General features: G+C 44.3%; 1 protein-coding gene across 2 annotated transcripts in view; it reads right to left on the bottom strand.

Moving 5' to 3' along the window:
* The window catches only part of COL4A1 (collagen type IV alpha 1 chain), a 152480-nt gene that overhangs the window by 79112 nt on the left and 47892 nt on the right, over positions 1-25476 (bottom strand). For both annotated transcript variants that reach the window (XM_023217643.1, XM_023217644.1), the window contains exon 2: positions 12070-12129. In XM_023217643.1, the coding sequence (XP_023073411.1) occupies positions 12070-12129 (60 nt within the window). The remainder of the gene's footprint in view (positions 1-12069; positions 12130-25476) is intronic.

Here is a 25476-nt window from a genome sequence, read left to right as displayed (position 1 = left end):
GTGGCGTGTGCACGCACACATGTGAGGTAGAGAGGACAAAGCACACAGGTGGCAGGCGCCAGTCATCAGGGCTTGTCGTGATACCCTGGAAAATCACACAGGTGTACATGAGCCCTGAACGAAGAGAAAGGAAAAGTGGATGGGAAATTTCCCAGTTTCCAAGATTGACAAATTGTGGTGGGATGAACAGACAGGGCAGAAATTTTATAAAGGAAAGAAGGGTAAAGGGGGCAAGTGAGGTGGGGCAGGATGGTCCAGCTCCTCTACAACCACGGAGAGCCTCCCCAGCCTCCTGCAGAAGCCACTGCACCTCCGGCCCCCACCACACCCTGCCCAGGTCCCTATCAAAGGCTCCCAAAGAAAAGAACACCACTCTGCTTTCTGCCGCAGTCACGCCGGTGTGCTGTTCCTCATGTTTGCTGGAAGTCCCCCATGGTATGTTCCTCTGTCCTGGCAGGCAGGACACCTGTGGAGCCACGGTCTCCTGCGAAGAAATGCAGGTTCCACGTGCAGAGGTGGAAGTGGGGAGGCCTCCAGCAGCCCAGAATCTCTGCTCCCAGGGCTCCCGATGTGTGGTCCAGGCAGGACAGGGCGCACTCCTTCACCCACGGCCTCTACATTCAGATTCAGGGCAGGGCACCCAGCCTCTCCTCCCAATCAGTAGGCAGAATCTAACAACAGCCACCCACATCAGCCCCGTCGGGATGATAAATGACATTGCGTCCATAAAACTCCAAGAACCTGGAGACAGGGTGCTGCATCCCAAAGCCCTGACTCAGAAAAACACACAGCATTTCCAACCCGCGTGGTGAGGGAACAGTCAATCTGGGAACAAGGTCCACTGAGGTGCCCTTGCCCTTGCCCAGGACATATCGATGAGACTGGGGAGCCCCACATGGGGATACAAAGAGACAAACAGTGACAACCAGTTTCACACTCATGGAGATGTGTCCTTTAACATTCTGGAGTCTTGTGCGTGGAAGTGAGAAGGGGGAAGCGAGGACGCACAGTTGTCCATGGACCTTTCTCAAAGCACCAACATTTCCAAATCAGGAAAAGCCTGATGACAAACAGGGCAATGGAGTTTGGAGGCGTAGCTCATGGGCCTCTGCACCTGAGTGGCTGCCTGAGCTTTTGGGGCCTGTGAATGACTGTTCGGTTTGCCCTTCCCTGCCCGCTACAGATCAGTTTCTTCCTGTGGGACATCCATTCTCACATCCGTGCCTTCTCCCTCCCCGGAGGTCTTAGCAGAGTGTTCACTTAGGGGTTCAGTTGTGCTGCCTACTGGCTAGCATCTTCCATCATGAACACATAGGGCAGGCTCCAGGACTGCCACTGGTCACCACCCAGGCCCACTGGTACGGCAGGAACCCACAGGACAAGGAGGCAGTGGGATGAGTGGACACTGGTTCTCCAGCTCAAGGAATTTACTGGCTGTACTACACACAGATGTCATTCCTTTACCAATCTTCTAGGGGAAACCACTTCAAAATCAAGCATATCGCCACATGCCACAGACTTGGCAACTCAAGTCTTGGGGTTGTGGATTTCTCACCTAGGAGGGCAAACTAACCTAAGGCCTTAACATGCTACAGTGGGACACCCACAGAAAATTCTCTGGTTAAGTCCTTGGACTCTAACAAGACGTGTGTAAGAAATTCACATCTATCATTCATTACCTTCACCTATTTGTTGAAATATCTAATAAAGGAGAAACCCTACCAAGGGTCTTTAACCCTTCCGACTTCATTACAGCTTTTTAGAAATTAGCCAGGAATCACTGTTAGTTTCTCTTGTCAAATTCTCATGGGAAGAAATCCAGAATCACTGAATTTGGGGCCAGTTAGCATTAAACTCATAAAACTATGTGATTAACCAAGGCTAAGCTATATCAAGTATACTTTTACCATGTTTAATGGATTTGCCAAAGGAAGAAAAATCTGACAAAGGGGCACCACGTCCCCAGAGCCATCTGGTTTGCTCATTAACTCTGACTAATTCTTCCTTTGTTTAATTGCACATTGTGTTAACCCACTTCACAAGGATGAGGGTTCTGTTAATACCATTTTTGAGCGTGCAGTTCTCCACACCCACACTACATAATTATCTAGCATCACAACTTGCTGTCTAGAAACGTATTTGAATGCTCAAAGTATTCTACCAACAAACAGAAGGAAAATCCCATTGCCCAGTTTTCATTTGTCAGGGTTTGTTTTATGTTAAGTCTTTGATCTTGAATTAAAATATACACTCTCATTTTGCTCCCCTGAAAAGAAAGCTATTTTCCTGCCAGCCAATGTTTTGTCAAGATCATATTTACAAAAAATAGTTTTTCCCATAAATAGTCAGGACAGAGGCTGCCAGTGCTGGGCCACACCAACGACAGCCTGTACTCCCGGAGAGTGCTCTGGGCTTTAAAAGCCACGGCATGGGATCTGCCATTCAAGATACTTAGTTTTCTGCTGCTCCTTCTGAACTTGGAAACAGAATCAGCTCCCTATTTTTTTTTTTTTTTTTTGAGACGGAGTCTCGCTCTGTCGCCCAGGCTGGAGTGCAGTGGCCAGATCTCAGCTCACTGCAAGCGCCGCCTCCTCGGTTCCCGCCATTCTCCTGCCTCAGCCTCCCAGTAGCTGGGACTACAGGCGCCCGCCACCTCGCCCGGCTAGTTTTTTGTATTTTTAGTAGAGACGGGGTTTCACCGTGTTAGCCAGGATGGTCTCGATCTCCTGACCTCGTGATCCGCCCGTCTCGGCCTCCCAAAGTGCTGGGATTACAGGCTTGAGCCACCGCGCCCGGCTCAGCTCCCTATTTTTAAAGCTGCGCTAGATTCAGTGAGCTCCAGATACAGCTGTAAATCAAGAGCCATCGATTTGCATGATGGTCTCTCCTGAGTCTAACAGGCCCCACAGCGCATGGCAAAAGGGCACATTTTGTGATGGGCAGAACTAGGAAGCGGAGCTGGAAACGGGAACGTGCAGCTCACTCTCCCTGTTCGGGAAGGCAATGTGTGTGTGTCAATGACGTCCAAGGCATGGAGGAGCCAGCGACGGGTAGGCCTCATGTGCAGAATACAATAAACCATTTAGCATGGATCTGCTTCCAGGGGGTTTTCTAGGGTATGTTGTTGATATTTTACCCTTGGATTCAAGCATACTTTTTTTTTTTTTTTTTTTATTATACTTTAAGTTCTAGGGTACATGTGCATAACGTGCAGGTTTTTTTAAAAAAATTAATTGTTTTCAAAGAACTATGAAAAAAGACAAAAGTAGGTGAATGTGGGAACCCACGCCGATCCCACGGACTCTCACGGTTCCGCTGCCAGATGATGATTCATGTGCGGTATGTGGAAATAGGAAATAGGGGACATCTGGAAAAAAATCTTGGCATTGCAAACGCCAGACAAAACACGGAAAAGGAAAGAGAATGTATTCTATTAATCCATTTAGCCAGCCGACGGGAGGGGAGGGAAGGCACCCTCGGGCCCTGCAGATGAGCCCAAGTGTCAAAGTCAGATACTTTGGGGGCTGGAATCCATTAGATGGCAAAAACAAAGTGACATCTCACGCATGTTCCCCTTTGAATAAGAGCTAGACCGAGCAAGGCTGGCCGAGGGGAGGGAGGGGTTTGGACGTTTGTAAGTACATGCACATCGGGAAAAGCTGTTGGCAACAAAAACTCGCAGCGGTATTTGGAAAAGTCGGGGAATTGGAGAAAAGGAGAGTCGTTTTCCTCACATTTTAAGGGGTAATGATTCCGGAAATGGATGATAAAACCACAACGTTGATTAGAAATTTGGATGAAAACTGCAGGCAGACCTCCCAAGTGAGCCCATCTCATTTTCCCTCCACCAAAAGCATCCAAAAGCTACAAACACTACCTAATGGTCCTGCCAAGATTCTCAAAACATTCTAACATCCCTTTAATTTAGGTCCTGGGAGTGCTTCTGTCACGGATGGAACAGGTCCATTTCTCTGGGTTTCCAGGCTTCACCTGTGGATTGCGAATACTTAGCTGGACGGGGATCCAGGTCTATGTGTTTCTGTCCATGGATCTGTCTAGAACTGAGCTAACAAGCACACTTTCCTCACATTTATTGCAGCTTTAAGATGCAGCTCCTATTCACATGACATGCACATGTCCCCACATATGATATTTTAAATGTCTTAAGTGTTTTTATGTACAGTATCCTTCATTCAGTTCTTTCAGCAACTCTGGGGAATTTCCAGGTCAGGGCACCCACGCAAGGTCCACATGATACACTATCTTATTACAGGCTCTGAGACATCCCAGGCAAAACAACAAATGTCCGTCTAACCTGAACTCAGTTTTCCCCCAACGCCTGTGTCCTTGGAACCTCTTCCCGTTTCCATCCCGGAGGAAACATCTGTTGACATCCTAAAGATGGTCTGATGATCATATTTTGGGAAAGGCTAAACTAGACACTATTGTCTCTCAGGAATATTCAAAACATGTATAAACAAAGGCGTTCAACTGGTCTCAAAAATATTAGTAATTTCAAATATGCTTAATCTACGACCTAAACAAATCTCATATTTATTTTTTAAACCCCCTTAGTATCGTATACTGAGGAGTAATTTTGAGTGTGTTTTGATTTTATGGTATATATTTCACACCTTATAAGTAAGAACATTGAATTTCTTTTTAAATAGACTAGATTTGAAATTCTCATGTCAAATCTGGCACAGTGCCTCTCACATATTAAGTACTTAATAAATTACTGTTATTATTAATAACTCACCTTTATTAGTGCAAATAAATTAATTTATCCAACGTTTCAAAGAGTCTACACAAAAACATGCGCTTTCATGTGCTTGAGTAAGTAATTCAGTATCTAAGAAGAAGCATAACACCTTTAACATTTAAAACAATGGTTCATATAATTTACAGGAAATTTTTTTTAATTTTCTGTTAAAAATAACACATACAAGAAAGAAGACATGCAAGAAAGATAATCATACAAGAATATAATGATTGTTCTTTAATAATTACTGGAGATGCAAATCTATTCTACACAGATACTAGGAATAACAAGGAATGAAAGGAGAGCCAGCCCATCTATACAGTGGAATATTTAAAGCACTCTGTCCTTGTATGTTTTAATTTCATAATGAAAACAAGGCTAAAACTATGTCTATTGTTACCCATGTGTAAATCAGAGGAAAGACCATGGAAATAAATATATTTATAAATTGAAGATTATTGAATTCTCCAAAAATATAAAGTACAGTCCCTGTCTCAAAAAGGAATTTCATCTAAGATTTAATTACAACTAAGAAAATACCCTAGATTTGTGATCTTGGGGAAAAGTGAGTCCCTTACCTTAAAGACAATGTTAGATTCTAAGGCACTTTGACAACTGTTACAATATAGCACAAAAATGACTAGAATGTTGCAGATGATGTGTTAAAAAACAGCATGCAGGCTCAAGCCTAAACTCCTTCTCATGTGGACGCTGCAATGTCTCTGGCATTGGGAGCTAATAAAAAACAATCAATGTAAAATGGCCTATCTAACTCAACACACTGGAAGATCTGGCCTCTTCTCTTCTTGTATTTAGGTGTTAGATGTATGGCATTCCTTACAGATAACATTTTTCTTCTTATTTTGTATGTCCTTGAGAGAAATATACCCAGAATGCTTATTTTGCATCTCTCAAAGTGCCCAGCAAAGTAACAACTGAAAAACACGCGTTGATTAATTAATCATGTATGTAAGGATTTGATGAATCAATCATGTATGCAAGGATTTGATGAATCAATCATGTATGTAAGGATTTGATGAATCAATCATGTATGTAAGGATTGGATGAATCAATCATGTATGTAAGGATTTGATGAATCAATCATGTATGTAAGGATTTGATGAATCAATCATGTATGTAAGGGCCGACAGAGGCAGCCCCTCTCCAGCTGTCAGGAGTCTGTGGAAAGGGAAAAGAAGGCGCCTTTTCCAGATGTGGAGGAGGCAGAGGCACAAGTCGACGACTGTGAGTCAAAGAGAGGACGCGTGAGAAGCAAGGCCGTGCCCGCGTCCTGGGGAATCGCGGAGACGCAGTGAAGACCACCGGCCTTGAAGCAGAGCAAGGAGCTTCCTGTGGAGTGGAGTCTACACCAGGATTTCTGAAAGGCAGGGGCCGTGGGGTGACCCAGGGCTCACGCTGGGGGTGTTTCTGCAGCCCTCTCACAGGCCTGAAACAGGCTGACTTCAAAATGCCTTCCCTTAGAGAGGTCTTTACTCCTAACGCACAGGGAAAAGCACTCCCGAATGGGGGGGATGCACGTTTTGCTGGGCTCGGCACCCCTAACCTGTCTTAGGAGGGGACAGTGGGGCAGGAGTGGCTGCTGACTGTCTGACCTGCCCCTTGTCACACATGAGGGGCTTGCTGTGGGTTATTTGTTGAACCAGGCTGGAGGCCCAGGTTGACTCCTTTAGAACAGGAACTGGGAGGTCTGCCCAGGGCCCCAGAGGAGTAGGCTTATTTCTTTGCAGTCCTCCAGCAGTCCTCCCCGTCCCGACCCATTAGAGGAAGGCTTCAGAAGGCTTGCTGTCCTTGGCGAGCGGCCAGGGGCGCGGTGGGTCCACCACAGAGTAAGAGGAAAGGAACTTGCTCAAGACCTCGGGATATTCTGAGCCGTGTCTTCAGCTGGCCCAACTCCCTCAGATTAGGATCTGCTTATCTGAAGAAGCAGAAACTGAGTCGTGCTCTGGTTAGTGCCTGAATCCTGTTATTCGTGTTTTATTAGCTATAGAAGACGGGTTAGTTCATCGGTTCTTAATCCAGGGTGAGTCTGCACCCCCTTCCCCCACCAGGAGACATTGAGCAACAGCTGGAGATATATTTATGTCACGATTGCTGGGGTGGGAGTGCTCCTGGCATCTAATGTGTAAAGGTTGGGATGCTGCTCAACGTCCTACAATGGACAGGACAGACCCACAACCAAAATTATCCCACTCGAACTGTCAATACCACCAAGTGGAAAAAGCCTGGGCTGGCTGGTTTCTTCCACTGTATCATAGATATTATCATAATGTGCACAAAACACACTCAGCCCCAGGCCTGGCCCAAGATACAGTCTCTTTCTCTTTCTTGCTCTGACACTCACAAGCCAGGATTTTTCTATCCTGGCCTAGATCTGTTGTGTAAAAGCAGCAGCTACAGCTGAATGTTGAGATGCAGAGAGGCAGGTTCCTACAGAGCTATGGCATGGACATACACCAATTGTGTCAAATATCTAGACGCTAAATGGCTGGTAAAGCTACAAACTGTTTGCCATAACAAGCGAAAGGGTATCCTGTACAAACTCAGCCATACACAACATTAGATTCTTCCCAGATTTCCTGGGCCAGAAATGAAATCACTTCCAGATTGGCCACAGACTTCTCCAGCCCTTTCAAATCAGATAAGGTACACACTTTAGACAAACAGACAGCAATGCCATTTTCAAAGTTCTCTGCTTGGAAAGCAATCTTTGGTTGTTCTATCTGATGACAATATTATTGCAGTGCAGAGCCAATGTGAACAGGAGCTGTGATTTGTAGACAATCTAATTAGTAATAACAGGATAATGTGCTGCTTCTCTCCATCTTTGCCAAGGATCTGGGTATCAGCAGGGTTAAAGTATTAAAAGAAGATATGAGATACCCACACAGTTGTCACTATTCACTAGAATTCTGCTCAATTAAGACTCTGCTCACAAGACTGTGACTTGGGAATGTCCCTTTTGAGAGTCATTATAGTAGAAACCCTCAAACCTTTGTTATGACAGCCTGTATCAACTGGTCCCAAGAGCTGTGTTCTCTGATTCATGCAGTTCAATTAACATGTGTCTTCACACATATGTGTGACAGATGAACCTAGTCTATATCCAAGCAAGCCTGGCGAATTAATGAGGACGTGAGAGGCTGGGGTCCTGCTGAATCGGGGAAGTTGTCCCTTGATTTTATGCTCCAGGTCCCAGGGATCACTTCCTTCTCAGAAAGACTGTTGTATTTGTTTTCTCAAAGGCTTCTCCTGGAATTTGATGATTTACTCTCGCCTTGTTATTTATTTATGTGCACCAGTCTTCCATCTCTAGTTTAACTTTAAATTCCCTTTTTTGGACCCTGTAGGGTCACAGATTATGGTGATAGTGTTATGGAAACGTGGGCTCCCAGGTTAGATTATTTGAAAGACGTCTTGTGCAAACTCTATTTTAGCAAAACATAAATGGTTAATTTCCTTAGCATATAGCAGTAACTTCTGGGAATGTGTTACCTTTCCTACTATCTTAAATAGTTGAGAAAATCAGATTATCAAGCAAAAGAAGAGCTTAACTTTTGGCTATTTCCGTGAAGGCAAGCATTCAAAACCCTAATCAGTACAAGGAGATAGCATTCCCACACTGCTGCAGTCTCTGGAGAAGCACAGAGCCACTGTGTGCAATGCCAAATTAATTACCTAACAGAAAACATCTGAAGATATGCGTGGCCTTCCAGGCAAGTGAGAAAATAAACAACTCAGCAGAGACGCTCTGAAATCCAGTAGAAGTCTGCTGAATTTAACTGCTGAACTCCGATCAAGCTACCTAGTATTTATTGATTACATGAAGACTATGAGATTGTAACACCAGCAATGATCTGTTGCACTAAAATGTATTTATAGTGTCTACAGAATATAAGACATTTTGTCCATTCTGTCATATCTCCTTAGACAGCAGAACTTAGTCAAAAGAGATTTGTACTGGAGATATTCCAGTTTCTGTTGAGGATACTGATGGTTTGCAAATAATAGTGTCAAAGTGTTCTTCCAAGAGACCTGGGAAAATATGTCTCAGAGATAATAATTTCCAAATTTCTAAGGCTGTGACATTCTGACCCAGTTTGGTAACTTCAGCTGCATCTGAGCTGTGCCTCCTACTGTCCTGTTTTAAGAACAACCAATCAAAATCAATTTAATGTGTAGACATTTGGAAATATCAAAATAATTTCTATGAGGATAGAAGACGTTCAGTTGCAGCTCATCAGCAGACCAGTGCTTTAAACCAGTAGATTTGCATTCCATTATTCCAACCCCTTTAGTCATTTTGTTTTTACACTTGGTCAGCATTTCTAGGGCTGAGACTCTCTGAAAGTGGGTGGAAGGTGGCGGCCACTCAGGAAGATCCATTTCTTCTCCTGACCTGCCAGCCTAGAGTACATTTCTTTCTTGGCTGACTTTGGGATGAGAGAAGGGGAACCAGCTCGGAAACCCTATCTCAGTGAAGCTTGAGGCATTTCACATCATTAAATTGATTATTTTAACAGGACTTCCAAGACAATAAGGGGAAGTTTAAAATTTCCTCTGTCAGTGGGAGGAAGGGCTCTTTCCCCTTCTCAATGCTGTGTGAACCATAGGACCCGAAATGTTTATGCTCAAGATGAGAAAAAAATAGACCTTCTCTATTTTTGTTAAAATGATATAATACTAAACCATTCGGCTATTGTCCTAGGCCTAGATTTCAAGAGGCCTTCTGAACCCATTCAATCGTCATTGCCTTTTAAGTCACAAATTCAGAATGGTCTAAGGTAGAGCTTGCTAGCGTTTTATTTTAAATGTTCTTTATGGAATTTAAAAAAATATATTTTTAAACAGTAAGAACCCCAAAGTTGGCAATGGAGAAGTAGGCGTGTAGAGGAGCAGATCAGGCTGAAAAAAGTCCTGGAGGTGCTGGGCTCCCTGGCCTGGGTCCCTTGGTGGGAAACCTGGCTAAGGCCACACAAGGAGAAGAGCAGGATCCTGCTCCTTCCATCCCAGTCCCGGCCTGGACTCTGCTGACTCCCAGTGTCAAGGCTAAAGCTGGCCCCTGCAGGAAGCTGGCATGGAACCTCCCTCGGGACACAACTTCCATATGGCCCCACAACTTCTCTGCCTTCCTGTCCTAAGCAGGGGGCAGGCCCCACGCAGGCTCCAAGCCAGGACAGGCACAGACCTCGCCTGGGCAGAGGGGGCCGCCCCCAGCAAGGGCTCCTCCTTGGGCAATGTTGGGATAAAATGTTGGAGGCCCCTTTCCTTCAGGCCAGGTGCTGGACACCGCCTTCCCTGTCTCCCCCACACACATGTAGCCCACTTGGAGTGGAAGCGGCTTGGCTCTGAGGGGTGTGATCAGGTTGTGGAGATGTCAATTGACAGGTAGGGAAGGCTACACCCTATGATTCTCCCTTGTCATGTCTTGATAAGTGGATTTTTGGGAAAAACTGAAATAAATTAGGCTAAAAAAATTACAAGCTTTTCGGTTTTTCAGTTCTGAGTTAGAGCCTTGCTCTGTTGCCTAGGCTAGAGTGCAATGGCGCGTTCTTGGTTCACTGCAACCTCCGCCTCCTGAGTTCAAGCTATTCTCCTGTCTCAACCTCCTGAGTAGCTGGAACTAAAGGCGTGCGCCACCACGCCGGGCTGATTTTTGTACTTTTAGTAGAGACTGAGTTTCGCCATGTTGGCCAGGGTGTTCTCAAACTCCTGACTTCCAGTGATCCTCCTGCCTCAGCCTGCCAAACTGCTAGGATTACAGGCATGAGCCACCACACCTGGCCTAAAAAATATATGTAAGTTTATAGATGTGGATAGAATAAGAAAGTCTGTAAAGCTCCAGAGCCAAGGAAGGGCCACCAAGGCCAAATGGAAACGAAGGTGGACATCAACCCTCCTGTCCCTAGGAGGGAGCAGGGCCAACTTGGCTCCAGCCCTGATGCTTTCAAAGTCACATGGAAAACAGAGTAATCATGATACAGGCCTTAACTTCGTCTTTGTCGGCAGCCCAGAGTTCTCCATTGTATAATTTTAAGGACATTTTTATGAGTTTGGTGAGCTCACATGTATATTTCAAGTTAGGTTTTTAACAAAATGTCTGTGGCATGAGAAACACTTGCCTCTACTTTAAAATAACTCTTAAACATGCATACTGGAAACCGCTAGAAACAATTCCAAGGTAAGAGAACAAACAGCGCATGAAGATAAATCAGAGTTGATAAGAAAAGATGTGATACTTTCCTCACATACTCCATTCATTCCAAAACCATCCAGGTGACACTAGTGCCACCAACTATCAGGCATATTTTTTAAAATAATAATGTTGGCATTTCAGCAAACAGCCAAAAAGAAACCACAGAATTGTCTGTAAACTAGAATTTGCTGAATTTCAAAAGCATCAGTCTGTGGTCCCATAAAACCTCTGGCATCCCGGGGAGGGAAGTAAGAATTCACACTCTGGCCAGAATGACACCTTCAGTTTTCTGGAAACAGTATCCCACAGAACACACTCCATTCTACAGGGTCCCAACCTGCTGCGCGCACCTGCACCAGAAGCCAAGTGGCTTAAGGTGGTGGTATTTCCTCACGGCCACACCTGGTTTCCACGGTGACCCACAGATGGAACCAGGACGCTGCACTGTTCCCGGGATAAAAAACAGACAGGCGCCCTCTTTCCAACCAACTGAAATGCACAGATTCAACTTGCCTTCCAGAGAAACTTATTTTTATCTGGAGCCCTGATTCTTAAATGAGAGGGAGGGGAAGAGTCTGCTTGGAAATATATTTTAATTTTACGTTTGGGAAACACTAAGTTTCCCAAGCAATATTTTTATAAATAAATCTAGACAAGCGTGTGATGGATTAAAAGATGGTTTCAAAATACTAATTTGAAGAGATGGCCCTCAAGTAAAATAGGACATCATTCTTTTTCCGGAAAAATGCTAAAATTAGTTCTTATACATCAATTCCAAAAAGTACAATAGATTCAACAGATTTTCTGCCAATATACTTGTTATTCTTAGAGTCAAAAAGGAAAATAAACCAAATATCTTTTTCTAAGTTAATTGCCACATACTGTGACATTCTTTGGAGAATAGCTATTATAATAATATTACTACTCAGAAGTAATGTCAAGCCTGGTTTGGCTTCATTTGTATTGCTCTGGGGAAATTATCAAAACAGTAATAAGGCTTTCACCTGAATTGCTGATGATGCGGTTACTGTTAGTGTAGTACTTACCGTTCAATTCAAAACGAAATGTTGTGATTTACATTTCGGCAACTCACCTTCTGTCCCTTCACTCCATGGCAGTCACATTTGCCACAGCCAGAGCCAGCACAGCCACCCTGGAAGGAAGAGAAAACATCTTTAAATAGAAGAACACTTTCAAAGCGAGGCTGATACAAAAATGGAGGGGGTTCTGGCATCTTGACTTGTTTATAAGCAAAGCCCGCCCTGTCCTTCGGACACAGTCCTATCTGCACTGGTTTTCATGGGGCCGTCATGCTATTCCACTTAGGGTGCAGATCCCCAGCCCAAATAGACAAAAAAAAGATCCTTGAGTAGAACAAATCAAAGTGTTACTCAGTCCAAAAAGTGAACAATGTCACCTATACTTTTTGTCCTTTGTTAATTTCTATTTGAAGTTGGCTCCCTCGGGGATTAGTTTAATAGGGCACCACCCCTATTTGCAACGCTACCAAAATGTCGTCCTTCTTATTTAGAGGTGTCAGACCTAAGACCATGGGAGGCTGAGAGCTCCCAACGGCGCGGTCCCAAGGGCACACGGGCATGCAAAAAAAGTTTGTACAGAGACCGAATAAAGGAATGAGCTGATTTTTAAGCCCAAATCTTAAAGAACTCCTTTTTTAATTCAATTAAAGCTTGAATGTCCCATTAAAGAACAGTCAACAACAAAATATTCTTGTAGTTCACTTTTTTTTTTTTGAGACAAAGTGTTGCTTTTGTTGCCCAGGCTGGAGTGCAATGGCGTGATCTCGGCTCACTGCAACCTCCACCTCCCGGGTTCAAGTGATTCTCCTTCCTCAGCATCCCAAGTAGCTGGTAGTACAGGCACCCGCCACCATACCCGGCTAACTTTTTGTATTTTTAGTAGAGATGGTGTTTCATCATGTTGACCAGGCTGGTCTCAAACTCCTGACCTCAGGTGATCCACCTGCCTCAGTCTCCCAAAGTGCTGGGATTATAGGCAGGAGCCACGGTGCCCAGCCTGTAGGTCACTTCTAACATAAAGTTTAATGTTAAAAATGCAAAGACATGAATCCAAGCATGTGATAAAAGCTGGAGAGGAAGCGAGCTGTCACGTGTTCAAACACCTATCAGGTGCCACGCAGTCAGCTATCATCCTATTTAATGATCATAACAATCATTTCAAGATGGAGAGTGCCATCCCCATTTACAGATGTGGAAACTGAATTAGAAGGTTTATTATAACATGCTAGGACAAAGTGGAAATTAGAACCCAATTTCAACTTCCATTATGTAAAATTGCCATCACATGAAAAGAGAGAAATATGTCGGTACATATACGCATTTGTAGTTTCCTTAGAAGAATCCCAGGTTTAAACCATGACAGACACAGGTATTGTGGACAGAATGTAAAGAGGTATGAGATGAATAATTGGGTTAATAAGCTTTATTAGAGGCTCTGTTTTAAGTCTGATATAAAATGTTTACTTATATTCCACTTCAGGTGATTGTCATTTCCTGAAAATAAAATCATGCCACTAATAGTATTGTGATCATGCAAAGTGTATATTTTTAACAACATATCCAAGCCTCAGCTGCATTGCCATGGAGACTTCTGCATAAAACAATCACATCTGGAGATATTTATTTTGTAAAGCTAAATCTGAACAAGTGCCTCCAAGACAGTAAGCTGTTCTCAATTTTATATTTTGGAAAAGGGAACAGCTGACAACAGTCCAAGCAAACTCCAGAGATGATGGGTCTGTGTTTTTCTCTGACTCACATTTTAGGCAATTTTCAGCCTACACTCTCATAACCTCCTAACATTTTAAATCAATCCATGTGCACAGATTTGCTTCATAATCTGGGTTGTGGTGACCATTCAGAGGCATCCAAAGAGATGAGGCGAAAAATCTGTAACCTGTGCTCCAGGAAGTTCTTCCAAAATAGACAAATACTAGTACTGAGAGACCTCACCAGAGGTCCCTAACTCAGCCAGCACTGCCATGTGTCTAATCCCCAGCTGAGGGTCACCTGCTCCCTACCTGGCTCCTGCAAAAAGCTGACTGCATGTCTCTACTGTCAGGCTTATCACGTTTCTCCTTGTTTACTCCTGTGTCTCCGCGGTACCCGCTGAGGGCTTCGGGGGCAGCCCTACCTGCAGCTCACACCCGGCTCCCGTAGCACTGAGCCTGATGTGAGCTGTGTTCCATCTAAGATGACATCAACTGTAAAGCCCATACTAAGAAATAAAGAATGGCACTAATTAAACAATGACACATTATCAGTTGTTAGATCTATCCCAATTTCAGAGTTGTTAAAACATTAATAAATGCACATCTTAGAATTGATGAAATCAGGACCCAATTACGGTTGTATTCTTGGTGCTGTTACTGGTGTTGCCCATGGAAGCAACCTTAAATAACAACTGTAGCTGGAAATCCGGTGGCACCGCGCACCTCAACTCACAGTGCGTTTGTGCACAACTGCGCTGTGCGACAAAGCCCCAAACGGGGAACTCGGCAATGAGTGCCTGACTGCCCCACATCACAGAGTAGCCAGGGAAGAGCCGGAGACTCTGGGGAGTGCGCTGGCACCTGGCACCTGGAGCTGTCCAGACCAGCTATTCCATCACCAGGTCATCTCCAAGTCCCTGGGGTTCCGGGACAGCCTCTTTGCTGGGATTATGCCACTGCCTACAACCTGTTTGAGTTTGAGCCAAGTTGAGAAACACGTCTCCGTTCTTTAAACTCTGCTATGTTTCATCCCCTCTTACAGATATCAAAAGGAAAACCCACCAGGCTAAGCCTCATGTATCTGCTGAGTCCATTTAGGAAACGTCCAGCAGTCATCTGGGCTTAGCTGGCAGAAACTCAACACCAGCCTGAAGCAGTGTGGATTTGCGACTTGTGAGTCAATTGCTGCTTTCTGGGAGAGAGCAGATTAAGCAGGGATTCAAGGGATTGAAGCTGAACATGGCTATGTGGTGATCTGGAGTTTTCCGAAACATTGATAAAATCTCAGAAGCTCATCTTTCTGCAGTTTGAGGGAGGTTATAAAAATGAAATTCCTGGAACTGTGCCCTTAAGCCATCCATGAATGCCTCCATTGCCTGGGACTGCAGATAAGAGGCTGCAGGGCTGTGACTATGGACGCTGGGGTCAAGAAGCTTCTTGTGCTTTTGGTATAGAAACACCCCCGGCAGGTGCTGGTGACAGGCGGGTGGGTAGTTTTACCCTGGGGACCACTTCAGGTACTAACGAACACTGAGGAAAATCAGAGATGAGAAAGGACTGACCCCCGACCCCCGGCCTTCCCCCACCACCTTACACTTTTTCATAAACAAGTATTATTTTAAATCCCAGACCAAAAACATGTATGGCTTTATTTGTGTAGGGAACTTTATTATCAATTCTGGCCCCAGAAGGCAATTCTAAAAAATTGATCATTCCAGAAATATCTAAATTAGGGTCAACTTTTCAGAACAAAAGATGCCTAAGACCATGATTTTTGTGTCACATTCTGGGTGGCCTAGCATTTTATGTAAATGGTTTTGTTAAAAACAAAAGAAAATAAACAACAACAACAACAACTAGCCTTTAGAATGACAAGAATGACAAACAAATATCCTAAGATGTATGCTTACTTTGCTAAATAAAATCCTGTTTTGAAATATCACTATTCAGGTCCTTTCTGTTATATAAGGGCCCGTGCTGGGTTTCACCCTGGCATATCAAGGTATTTTAGCTGCAATTCAAGGGTTCACTGCTAAAAAGAAAAAAAAAAAAAAAGTACAAAAGATGACCTGAGTACCCCTTTCACTCAGGTGTAATGTATAAGCTTGAAATAGTGAATTAAAATAAAAGCCTTAAGTAATGCAAGTCTTAATTCTCTGTTGTAAATTACTATGTTTAAAAGGGGTACATAAATAATGCAGGTTACCTAGGTTCACAATTACATTGGTGACCTGACATGTGAAAAGCTATGTCACCATTTCATCATTTCCTGAGGAATTACATCTTGTATCTGGACTCCCAGAAAAATCTAAAGCTATATGCAGACTGGTGGACTCCACCGGCCCCCTGATGGCTGCACATCTCAGGGCCTTTATGAGGGCTCTGCATTCTCGCCATGTCTGGATGACCCCACAGATGAGTTCCCATTCCATCTGCTTCAGATTCCAGAACGGGAATAACTGGTACATTCTGTGCGATACTCGTCCTCTTCCTGGTTTTCCCCTCATTGATGTTCTAGGGTCAATGAGTTCCAAGTTCCTGGAGCAATGCCTGTGCTGTCTGCCTGTGAGGCACACACTTAACCCAAATGGTCACGATGACGAAAGTCGGTCACGAAGGCAGTCTCCACTTGGAAGACGGGGAATATGGCTGGGAGTTCTCAAAGGAAAGAAAGGTGGGGGTCTCGGTCTCTCTCACAGAAGTAGACCAGCCATGGACAACAGCAACACAGGTACCCCAGACCAATGCAGAAGAAAAGGACCCCAGCAAGCTCTTGGAGTTGGGGGTGAATTTATTATTTATGCTCCTAAAACTGTAGACAAACTTCATGAAAACCAAGTCACTTTTGAAAGTCCTTTTAGCCTCTTCCCCATAGACCATGTGGTCTACAGAGTATAAGAAGTTGTCCCCAAATGGAAGCTGAACTGAATTAACTGTGTTTGAAACAGAAAAGAAAATAATAATAATAATCCCCAATGGACTCTGTCAGACACACACACGCATGCATAACTCCAATAGCAGAGATCAACTTTAAACGAAAATAAAAAATACAATATGAAAGGAATGCAAAGGTACTACAAAGTAATCCCTAAACCAAATATCTTTTATATTCTCTGAAAGTCTCTTAAACTTTTCAGGATATGTTAAAATAATTAATACTGTGAAACTTTTCTTTCATGCTCCAATTAAGATATTCAGAGATCTACCATCAGTGTTAATGTTATAAAATACATTAAGTTCTTAAAATACACAAAGATTTTACAATACACAGTATGAGTGCCAAAGAAGAAAGGGGAGGAAGAGCAGTCAATGATTTTAATATGAAATAAAGCCTATTTCTGGTTTTCTCGGATCTATAGACCAAGAGGGCGCTCTTCTCAAGATTAAAGTGAATTCCATTCGAGAGGATGCAAGAAGAGGTAAGCTCACTCACTCTGTTAGGAGAATGCCTTTTTAACTGAACCGAAGAACTCCAGCTGCTATGCTACTCGTGTGTGTGTGTGTGTGTGTGTGTGTGTGTGTGGCAGAGAGAGAGAGGGACGGAGGGGAGAAGGGTGCAGTGTTATACAATTTAACTAGGACATGTCTTCTGAGGAAGGCATATTTGGAATGAGTTAAACAGGATGAAGTCCTCAATTTTCTGATTTTTTTCCTGCTTTTGATGGAAGATAGACCTTTAACATCACAGCTTTAACAATTTTTATGTGTTTCACATCCCACCAAATAGGGGCATGTGGAGATCTGCCAAGTCTAAACAGCTTATCTTTCAAATTCTTTCTCGCATTCCCTATGCTGTGCAAAATGTCAAAATACTTTCCTGGTGATACTGCCGTCCAGGGCTCTTCCTGGTTGCAGCACTTCCTCGGGGAGTCTTTTAAATAATTACCTACCCAACTAAATCAACGTATGGAGACCAGAGACTGTATTTTAGGGCTACTTGGGCAGAATTAAAAGTGTGCAGCAGGCGCGGGCCCCACACACTCCCGGGGGAATGCAAGCGGAACATTCCCAACCCCTCTGGAAGCCGCTTCGCAGCCTCTGCTGAAGCTGGGCCCTGGCCTCGGCTCCTTCCCCGAAATTCCACTCCCAGGGATAAGCCCCACGGCCACACAGCAGAGACGCACTGGTACGTTTCTACAACTGAGGCAACTTGGACAAAACCACATTGACCCTTATCACGTGCTGCCGGGATCTGATCTTTTCGATTCTAAAACAAAGTCTTGTTCTGTCGCTGGAGGGCAGTGGCGTGATCTCAGCTCACTGCAACCTCTGCCTCCTAGGTTCAAGCAATTCTCCTGCCTCAGCCTCCTAAGTAGCTGGGACTACAGGCGCAGGCCACCATGCCAGGCTAATTTTTTGTATTTTTAGTAGAGACAGGGTTTCGCCATGTTGGCCAGGCTAGTCTCGAACTCCTGGCCTCAAGTGATCCACATGCCTCAGCCTCCCAAAATCCTGGGATTACAGGTGTGAACCACCACACCCGGCCTCAATTCTATTACTTTAAATACCACTTCATTCACACACACACACAAAATGCTGGTGTGGTGAGTGAAAGATAACCACATAGATGCACCAGGCACTCACACTTTTGTTGGACAGTGAAACCTCACAGACTGTATATGGAGAATGGACTTCCTAGCTTCTGTCCTGTTGGCCTCTGCTGCTTGTGTCATGCTTGTTTTAACCGTTGTGGCTGTGAGGTTCTGCGATATGGCTCTCTCCATCTCCATGGACCCCCAGGGCCCAGGAATACCCTAAAAAAGAACCTTAAAACTTCTCCAAAGAGAGCACACTCTGATGATCCCATCATATTAAGTTTAAGAACAGGGGCCTCTGTCTGTGGGAAAAGAAGTCAGAATTGTGATGCCCTTCTCGGGGGAGGAGGTGGCAAAGGTGGGGACAAGGGAGGTTTCTGGGGTGCAGGAAACATTCTCTGCTTGTTGTGGGTGGTGACTACATGGGTGTATACGTGGGTAAAAACTCATCGAGTCGTGCACTTGTGATTTTTGCACTTTGTTGTATTTCAATAAAATTAAAGAAAAAGGGACATGCTCAAGGCTGTTCACAGCAGCAGTATCCACAACTGCCCCAGCTGGCAACAGGTCAAGGGACTGAGAAACGATGGTGTATATTCACGGAAGGGAGTCCCCAGCCACACCAGGGCAGGCCAGCTAGAGCACCCCGAGCAAGCTGAACCAGGCACAAAAGAAGACAGACTGGGTGACTCCATTCCTATAAAAGTCAAAGCCTAACAAGATGACGTTGGATCCTGGTTACTCTTGAGGGCTAATGACTAGAGGAGGACCCCAGGGGACTTCGTGCCTTCTGGTAATGCTCTGGTTCGTAGTCTGGGTTCACTAGTATGCTCACCTTGGGGAAAATGCACTGAGTTGTACCCTTTGCCTTCGATATGTTTCTGTAAACTTCAATAAAAGTTAGCTCCCCAAAAAAGTGTCCATGGCATTTAAAAATTACTAACAAACTAGGCCAAATGTTGTAGTACAAATAATGATTTCTTAAAAGCTCACATTTGCACAACATTTTTCAACTTCCAAAAATATATTTAGTATTGTGGTTTTAAAGGTAAAATTAACTTTTCTCCCATATTCTCACAGAACTCAAAATCAATGTGCTTTCATCTACATTTGTTTTATTATCATCATCATTTTGTTTTGACTAACATAAGATAGATGTGACCCCAAAGATGTGAAAATAATTCTTCATCATTAACTCCTCTGAAAGGACAATTTAGTTAAATAAAATAATATTTCGGTCCCATTTAATAATGGAACACACAGAAACAAAATAGTCCTTACTACTGTTTAGAGTTACACGATATGTCTGTCCTAATTTGAAAACAAGAGTTGATACATTCTTGGCAAAAAGAAAAAAAGAAAGCACAAAAAATGTGAGAAACAGTGAATTTCTAATATGTAACATGTTTCTCTCTGTGCTGTAGCATGACTAAGATTTGTACATGTGACATACATGCTCTATTCTGCTTCTCATTAGAGACTGAGTTTGCAGAGCAGAAAGGCTCCCAAGAAACCACACGCCTTGAGGAAATGAGGGTGTTTTCTTGGCTTCACTTAGGATCAACATGTGACTGCAGTTCTGGTCTCATTTTCCCCGTCAGACAATTTTGTTGACTAATTGTTCACGTCTTTTCTTCCCTTTCTCCCACTAAATGGGGGTGGACATTAAATGTTCCTGCCTGGGGAATAGGATGGCCTGGAGGGAATGACCATGAAGGCCAGCACTTCACCTTCAGGTCATTGGTCTTTGTCCAGCTGCAAGCAGATGTGATTACGATGAGACTATGGGACAGTGCTTCCTTGGACGGCTGTGTGTGAAATGAGTTGGTGGGCTTTGTATGTGTCCACTGGGACCCACGGGTGGAAACTCTGTTGGGAGGAATGACCTGGGACTAGCCTTCCCGTGCTTGTGAGTCACTGGCCTGACGTACTAGCACCGTGGGGCAAGGCCAGCGCGGCCCCAGCATCCGGGTCCCACGGAGCCCCTCCCAAACCAAGTGTCGGCTCCAAGCAAATGTGTAGACTTGAGGGACACTTTGTTCTCTCCATAAAGCTCAAACCCCCGGAGGAGAAATCTCCCACCCACAGAGCTGTCACTCTTACAGCTACTCTTCCCAGTTCGCTGGATTCTTTTCCCACCAGCCCTGCTCCCATCCTTTGTAACTTTCATCTTTAGCCCCTCCATTCCACCAATGCCTATTTTACAGGCACCCTTTGAAGAACAGCAGATTTTACCCAGCCAGGCACGAAAAAAGAGGCTGGACGATTTCTTCCAACTTTGGAGAACCGTGCAGCTCCCGGCTGTGCTGACGGGCAGGAAGTTCTTCCAGCTATTCCCAGTTTTCATCTTCCATGGCCTACTCCTTCCACACCCTGGTGCCACCCTGGCCTGCACCAGCCATGTGGGCTTCTGCCTTCACTTTCAGCATCTGACTCCCAAGCCCAGCGCACGCAACACAGCCCCAAGGCCCCATGCCCAAGACTAGGGTGAGCGGGTGGGTCAGGGGCAGCACCAGCAGGCCTGTGCCAGCACTCCTTCACAGCTCCTGGCAGTGCCCAGTCATATTCATCTTTTTCTTAACAGGTGGTCACATTTACTTCCCATCTACTGCACACCTGCATAGGCCAGGCACCCCCCAATGCTAAGAATACAGAGCTGAGTGTGTCAGCTAGCCGGATAAGGAAAAGTGAAATTACAATACAACATGGGCTGCAAGGGAGTTGAGCAGAGACCCACAAGCATGCCAGAGGGGGACTCAGGGTCCCCCCAAAGTAGGGCCCACTTCAGCTGAGTTGTGAAAAGTCAGGGCTGTTCACCTAGGAAGAACCCAGCATGAGGGAAAGACGGCGAGAACAGGCTGCCAGGGAGGCACAGGTGCGAGCGGTACAGAATTAAGACAGCACATTCCTGAGGCAGACAGGAGTTTAACTTTTGAGATCTTGGCCGCACAGCCTGATAGCATAAAGACCTTGAACCCATGCCTGACTTACAGCAGAGGCACAGTCTTCTCCGCCTTAATTCTCCTTAGTCCCAGTAACACTGACTCTGATAAAGGAGTCTATAATCGCTATCTGGAAAGGGATAGCACATTTACAGGAAGACTTAACAGAAATTCTCCCTCTCCCGGGTTCAGGCATTTCTCCTGTCTCAGCCTCCCAAGTAGCTGGGATTACAGTTGCCTGCCACCACGCCTGGCTGATTTTTCTATTTGTAGTAGAGACGTGGTTTCGCCATGTTGACCAGGCTGGTCTTGAACACCTGACCTCAGCTGATCCACCCACTTCAGCCTCCCAAAGTGATTACAGGCTTGAGCCACCACTCCCAGCCAAATAAATTACATTTTAATCTATTCCATCTACAATCTCCAAATTTAGAATAACATTTCATTTTAAAGCATGTTTCTGTACATAATTATATGTATATATGTATTTTATATATAATATAACCATATGTATACATATATGTGTGTATGTATGTATATATAAAAACTATCATGTGCTGTCTTCATGCCCATCAACATGATTAACTGGAGTAGGAGAAGGTTTGTAAAAGAAATGCACTATAGGTTGAATATTCCTAACCCCAAAATCCAAAATCCAAAATGCTCCAAAATATAAAACTTTTTGAGCACCCACGTGATACCACCCGTGGAAAACTCCATGCCCTCTGACCCCACCCACAACCTTTACTGCATTCAACTTTCAGAAGAACTCCTAACTGGGTCTAGATTTGAAACCAGAGGATCACTTAGCCAACAGCTGCTGTCTGTCCCTCTGTGGTCCAGGAAGTGCACTGCATATTGTCACATTAAGCAAGAAATTCCAAACAAATCGTCTGGCTTAATACCATGATCCATACGTTTACTGGACAGCTAGCAAGAGGGAGTATGCAGATAGTACTCCCATCAACAGAACTTTCTTTGAAGCATATCTTGAAGGCTCCATTTGCCCCTGGAAGTGATACACAGCACAGAAACAGGAGGGTGGCTTTGCTCTGAGGAAGACACAGCAGCGCCTATGTTCTATTTATCCCACTGCATTCCACCAGCTGACCCTTTAAGGAGCCTTACAGTTTGTAACACACTTTAAAAGGAAACATGAAAAGCCTAAGTGACTAGTGAAATATTTCAAGCATGACGGACATGCATCTCAAAAACAGAGTTTAGAAAAACCAGTGGTGGCAGTATTACCACTTTTTTTCTTAAACGATTGAATTTTTAAAATCATTGCTGATTTTGTGCTCATCTTCTCCCCCAGAAGAGTGACATCACTAATCTCTTCCAGCGGAGATGTGGAATGTAACCCAAGTTATATGACCTCCCGCCATTCTCTGTGTGTCCCTATCCTAAATAGAAAAATTCCTCTTCTAAAAAGCAGACTTAAGTAAGTCTTCCTTTTCCACAGAACTGGGGAATATGCAACTGAACAGGCCTGCTACTCTTACTCACTTGGTAGCAATTTATTGAGCACTTACTATGTGCTTGCCACTGTACTTGCAGTCTGGAGGGTAAAGGATGACTTAGACATGTGTTCTCAAGGAGCTTGCTGGCTAAGAGGAGAGTAGTTACAGCCTCTACCATGCTAAGCCCATTACAAGGAAGGTGGTCAGACAAGCCAGCAGGAGCACACTTCCCAGGGAGAATGTCTGTGTGCCGGCAGAACAGCCCAGGTGTTGGCTTCAGCCCTGCACAGGGCTGCCTGAAGGCAAGAGTGCTGCAAGGACACGGGTGGGGCAGCTGCCTGTGACCACAAAAGGCCAAGTGGCTTCCACCTCATTTTCTAGCAGGCCTTGGGGAGGGTCTAAAGGTTTAGAGATGAGGGAAACCAATCCCATTCGCTGGATTTTGGTGACATTCATCTGTGAGACTTGTGTCGGGTGGATTAGCACGAGGAGGGAAGGGAAGTGAGGAGACTTGCAAGGAAGTCCTGGCCCCTGGGGATGGGAGCGAGAGCGGGGCAGCTGCAGGAAGGTAGGAGAAGAAGAGTGCAAGGGAGGGAGGTAGGTCATGGCTCAAGGACCAATTCAGTGTCATGGGGGGAAGACAGGAGGTTTCCTAGTGAGGAACACTGAAAGGATGGTGATGTCACCAGGAACGGGGGAAAGGAGGGAAAGGAAGGGAAGGGGGATGGCAGGAAGGGAGGCGGAAGGAGGCAAAGGAAAGAAAAGACTGTGACTGACCTTATCTTATAACAGGAGAAGGTAATAGGTCTCATTTTCTTGACTGGCAATTCTACTGTCAATTAGACAAATTTTATGTGAAGATTTTTATTCTACGAATCAAGCTGTATATCTCATGTTCTTCTTATCTATTAAATCTTATCTAACTTTTTAAAAATCTTACCTAACATCTCACCCTCCTCCCCATGAAATCTCCAGTTAGAGACAGGACACCTAAATAAACCTGCGTGATGTTCAAGAATTGTCCTGGGTCCCATGTGACAGGGTGAATAGGGCATGGCTTCTACCTTCTGGTATATTCTAGTCTGGGGGAAAAAACACATCAAAAAAACTAAATGACAGGACGGCTGCAACAAAACTACAAGACGCTAGAGAAGGAAAAATGCTTTTGGATGAGGATGATACCCGGGAGGAAGAGGTGAGGACAGCAGAGGAGGATGGCCACTTGTTGAGTGGTGCTGCCCTGTCAGGAACCAGCAGGCACTGTGAACATGTGTCCTGGAGGGAGCAGGTGAACTGGACCTCAGAGCCCAGAACCACAGGAAGGATGTCAGTGCCCGGGAAAGCAAAGGAGGAAATTCCAGAAAGAGAAAGCAAGGGAACCAAATATGGAGATGAGAACATGCACAGGGAGTTTGAGGAACATTGGGAAGTTTAAAGAGGGTTGAAGTCCTGGTGTATTTACAGGTGTCACTGGAAATGCGGAGGTCGGCCATGTGGTGAGGGGTTTGCATCCTTTCAAACCCAGCTACACTCTATTCATGCCCCAGGCCAGGGGGGTGTCCATCTAATACTTCCAGCAACAAGGATAACAAATAGATATTCTTTCCTGTGGGGTAGAATCTAACCACACACTCACTATGCATTCAACAAATGCATTCTATTGATTAATTTAATATTACTTCCATTTCACAGATGGACTATTTAACACTCTCTATGATAGCAATCATAGCTGTTCATCTCTTTTGTCAGACACCAGACATGTCTTTAAAAAAATCTTCATGTTTAGACTAATCCCAGCCAGCCAGAATGAAACTAAAGTGTAGTTTTCATAACTGCACTCACTTGTAAGCCACTTTTCAAAAATAAATCGAAGAATTTATACTATTTATAAATGACAGATTCTGAAATGCTGCTGCACAGCTCCCAAAACCCAAAGAAATCACTCTTTAAAACATCACCTTCTAAGGATAATATTATCTGATTTGTATCTTTAAAATCAGGTTTGAAAACTCAGACATGATGTAAATAGAAACTGCACGTAATAAACCCTACAGAATAATGAACATGTGGAAGAGATCCCACGTCAAACCCTCTCTGCATTTGACAAGTGGTCAGAGATCCATCTGGGAGACTTCCATGTAACATCCTTCCAAGGTCATGAGCAAATATGAGCAGAACAGCAACTAAAATCCTCCATAAGAATATGGAAGATAATGGCTGGTAAACCAGAAATGCTACTCTGCAAACCATAAATGCTACTTCCAAAGGACCTACCTAAAAGCACAAGTACAACATTTGTGGTTAAAGAAGAAAAAATGAGGTATACCACAGAGAAAAGTTGAACTTTTGCTGGTCAAAGCCATGGTTTCTCAATGACATACCCTGGTATGTGAACAGTGGCAGAGGGTGCCAAGAGCTATCTCTCCAGGACCCTGTGAGACACTGTGGTCAACTGTACAAGGTCAGTGCGTGTGGAGGCCTCCTTTCCAAACCACACTTAACCGCGATAACCCTGAGAGTGGAGTCTCACTCTTAAGACATGAAAACAGAGAATACGTAAGTAGAGTTTAGCAGCACCGCTTGAAACCAAATGGTTTAATTAATTGACAAGCGTAATACTGTGTAGCTATAGAAATGTGTTACAACTTCAGAAACCATTGTCTGTTCCAAAGGAACCTAGGAAGAAGATTTAGCAGCCTTAAGCCATTCATAATTTATTATAAAAATAAATAAGAAATACATAAACTATGGAAAATATCATTCGTTTCATGTCCCTGGTCCTTCCATTTGAATGAGTAACACACAAATAGC

This window comes from Piliocolobus tephrosceles, chromosome X (assembly GCF_002776525.5).
Source record: "Piliocolobus tephrosceles isolate RC106 chromosome X, ASM277652v3, whole genome shotgun sequence".
NCBI classification, from domain to species: Eukaryota; Metazoa; Chordata; class Mammalia; order Primates; family Cercopithecidae; genus Piliocolobus; species Piliocolobus tephrosceles.
Note: the sequence above shows the minus strand (reverse complement) of the source record. Positions and strands in the feature narration are given on the sequence as shown.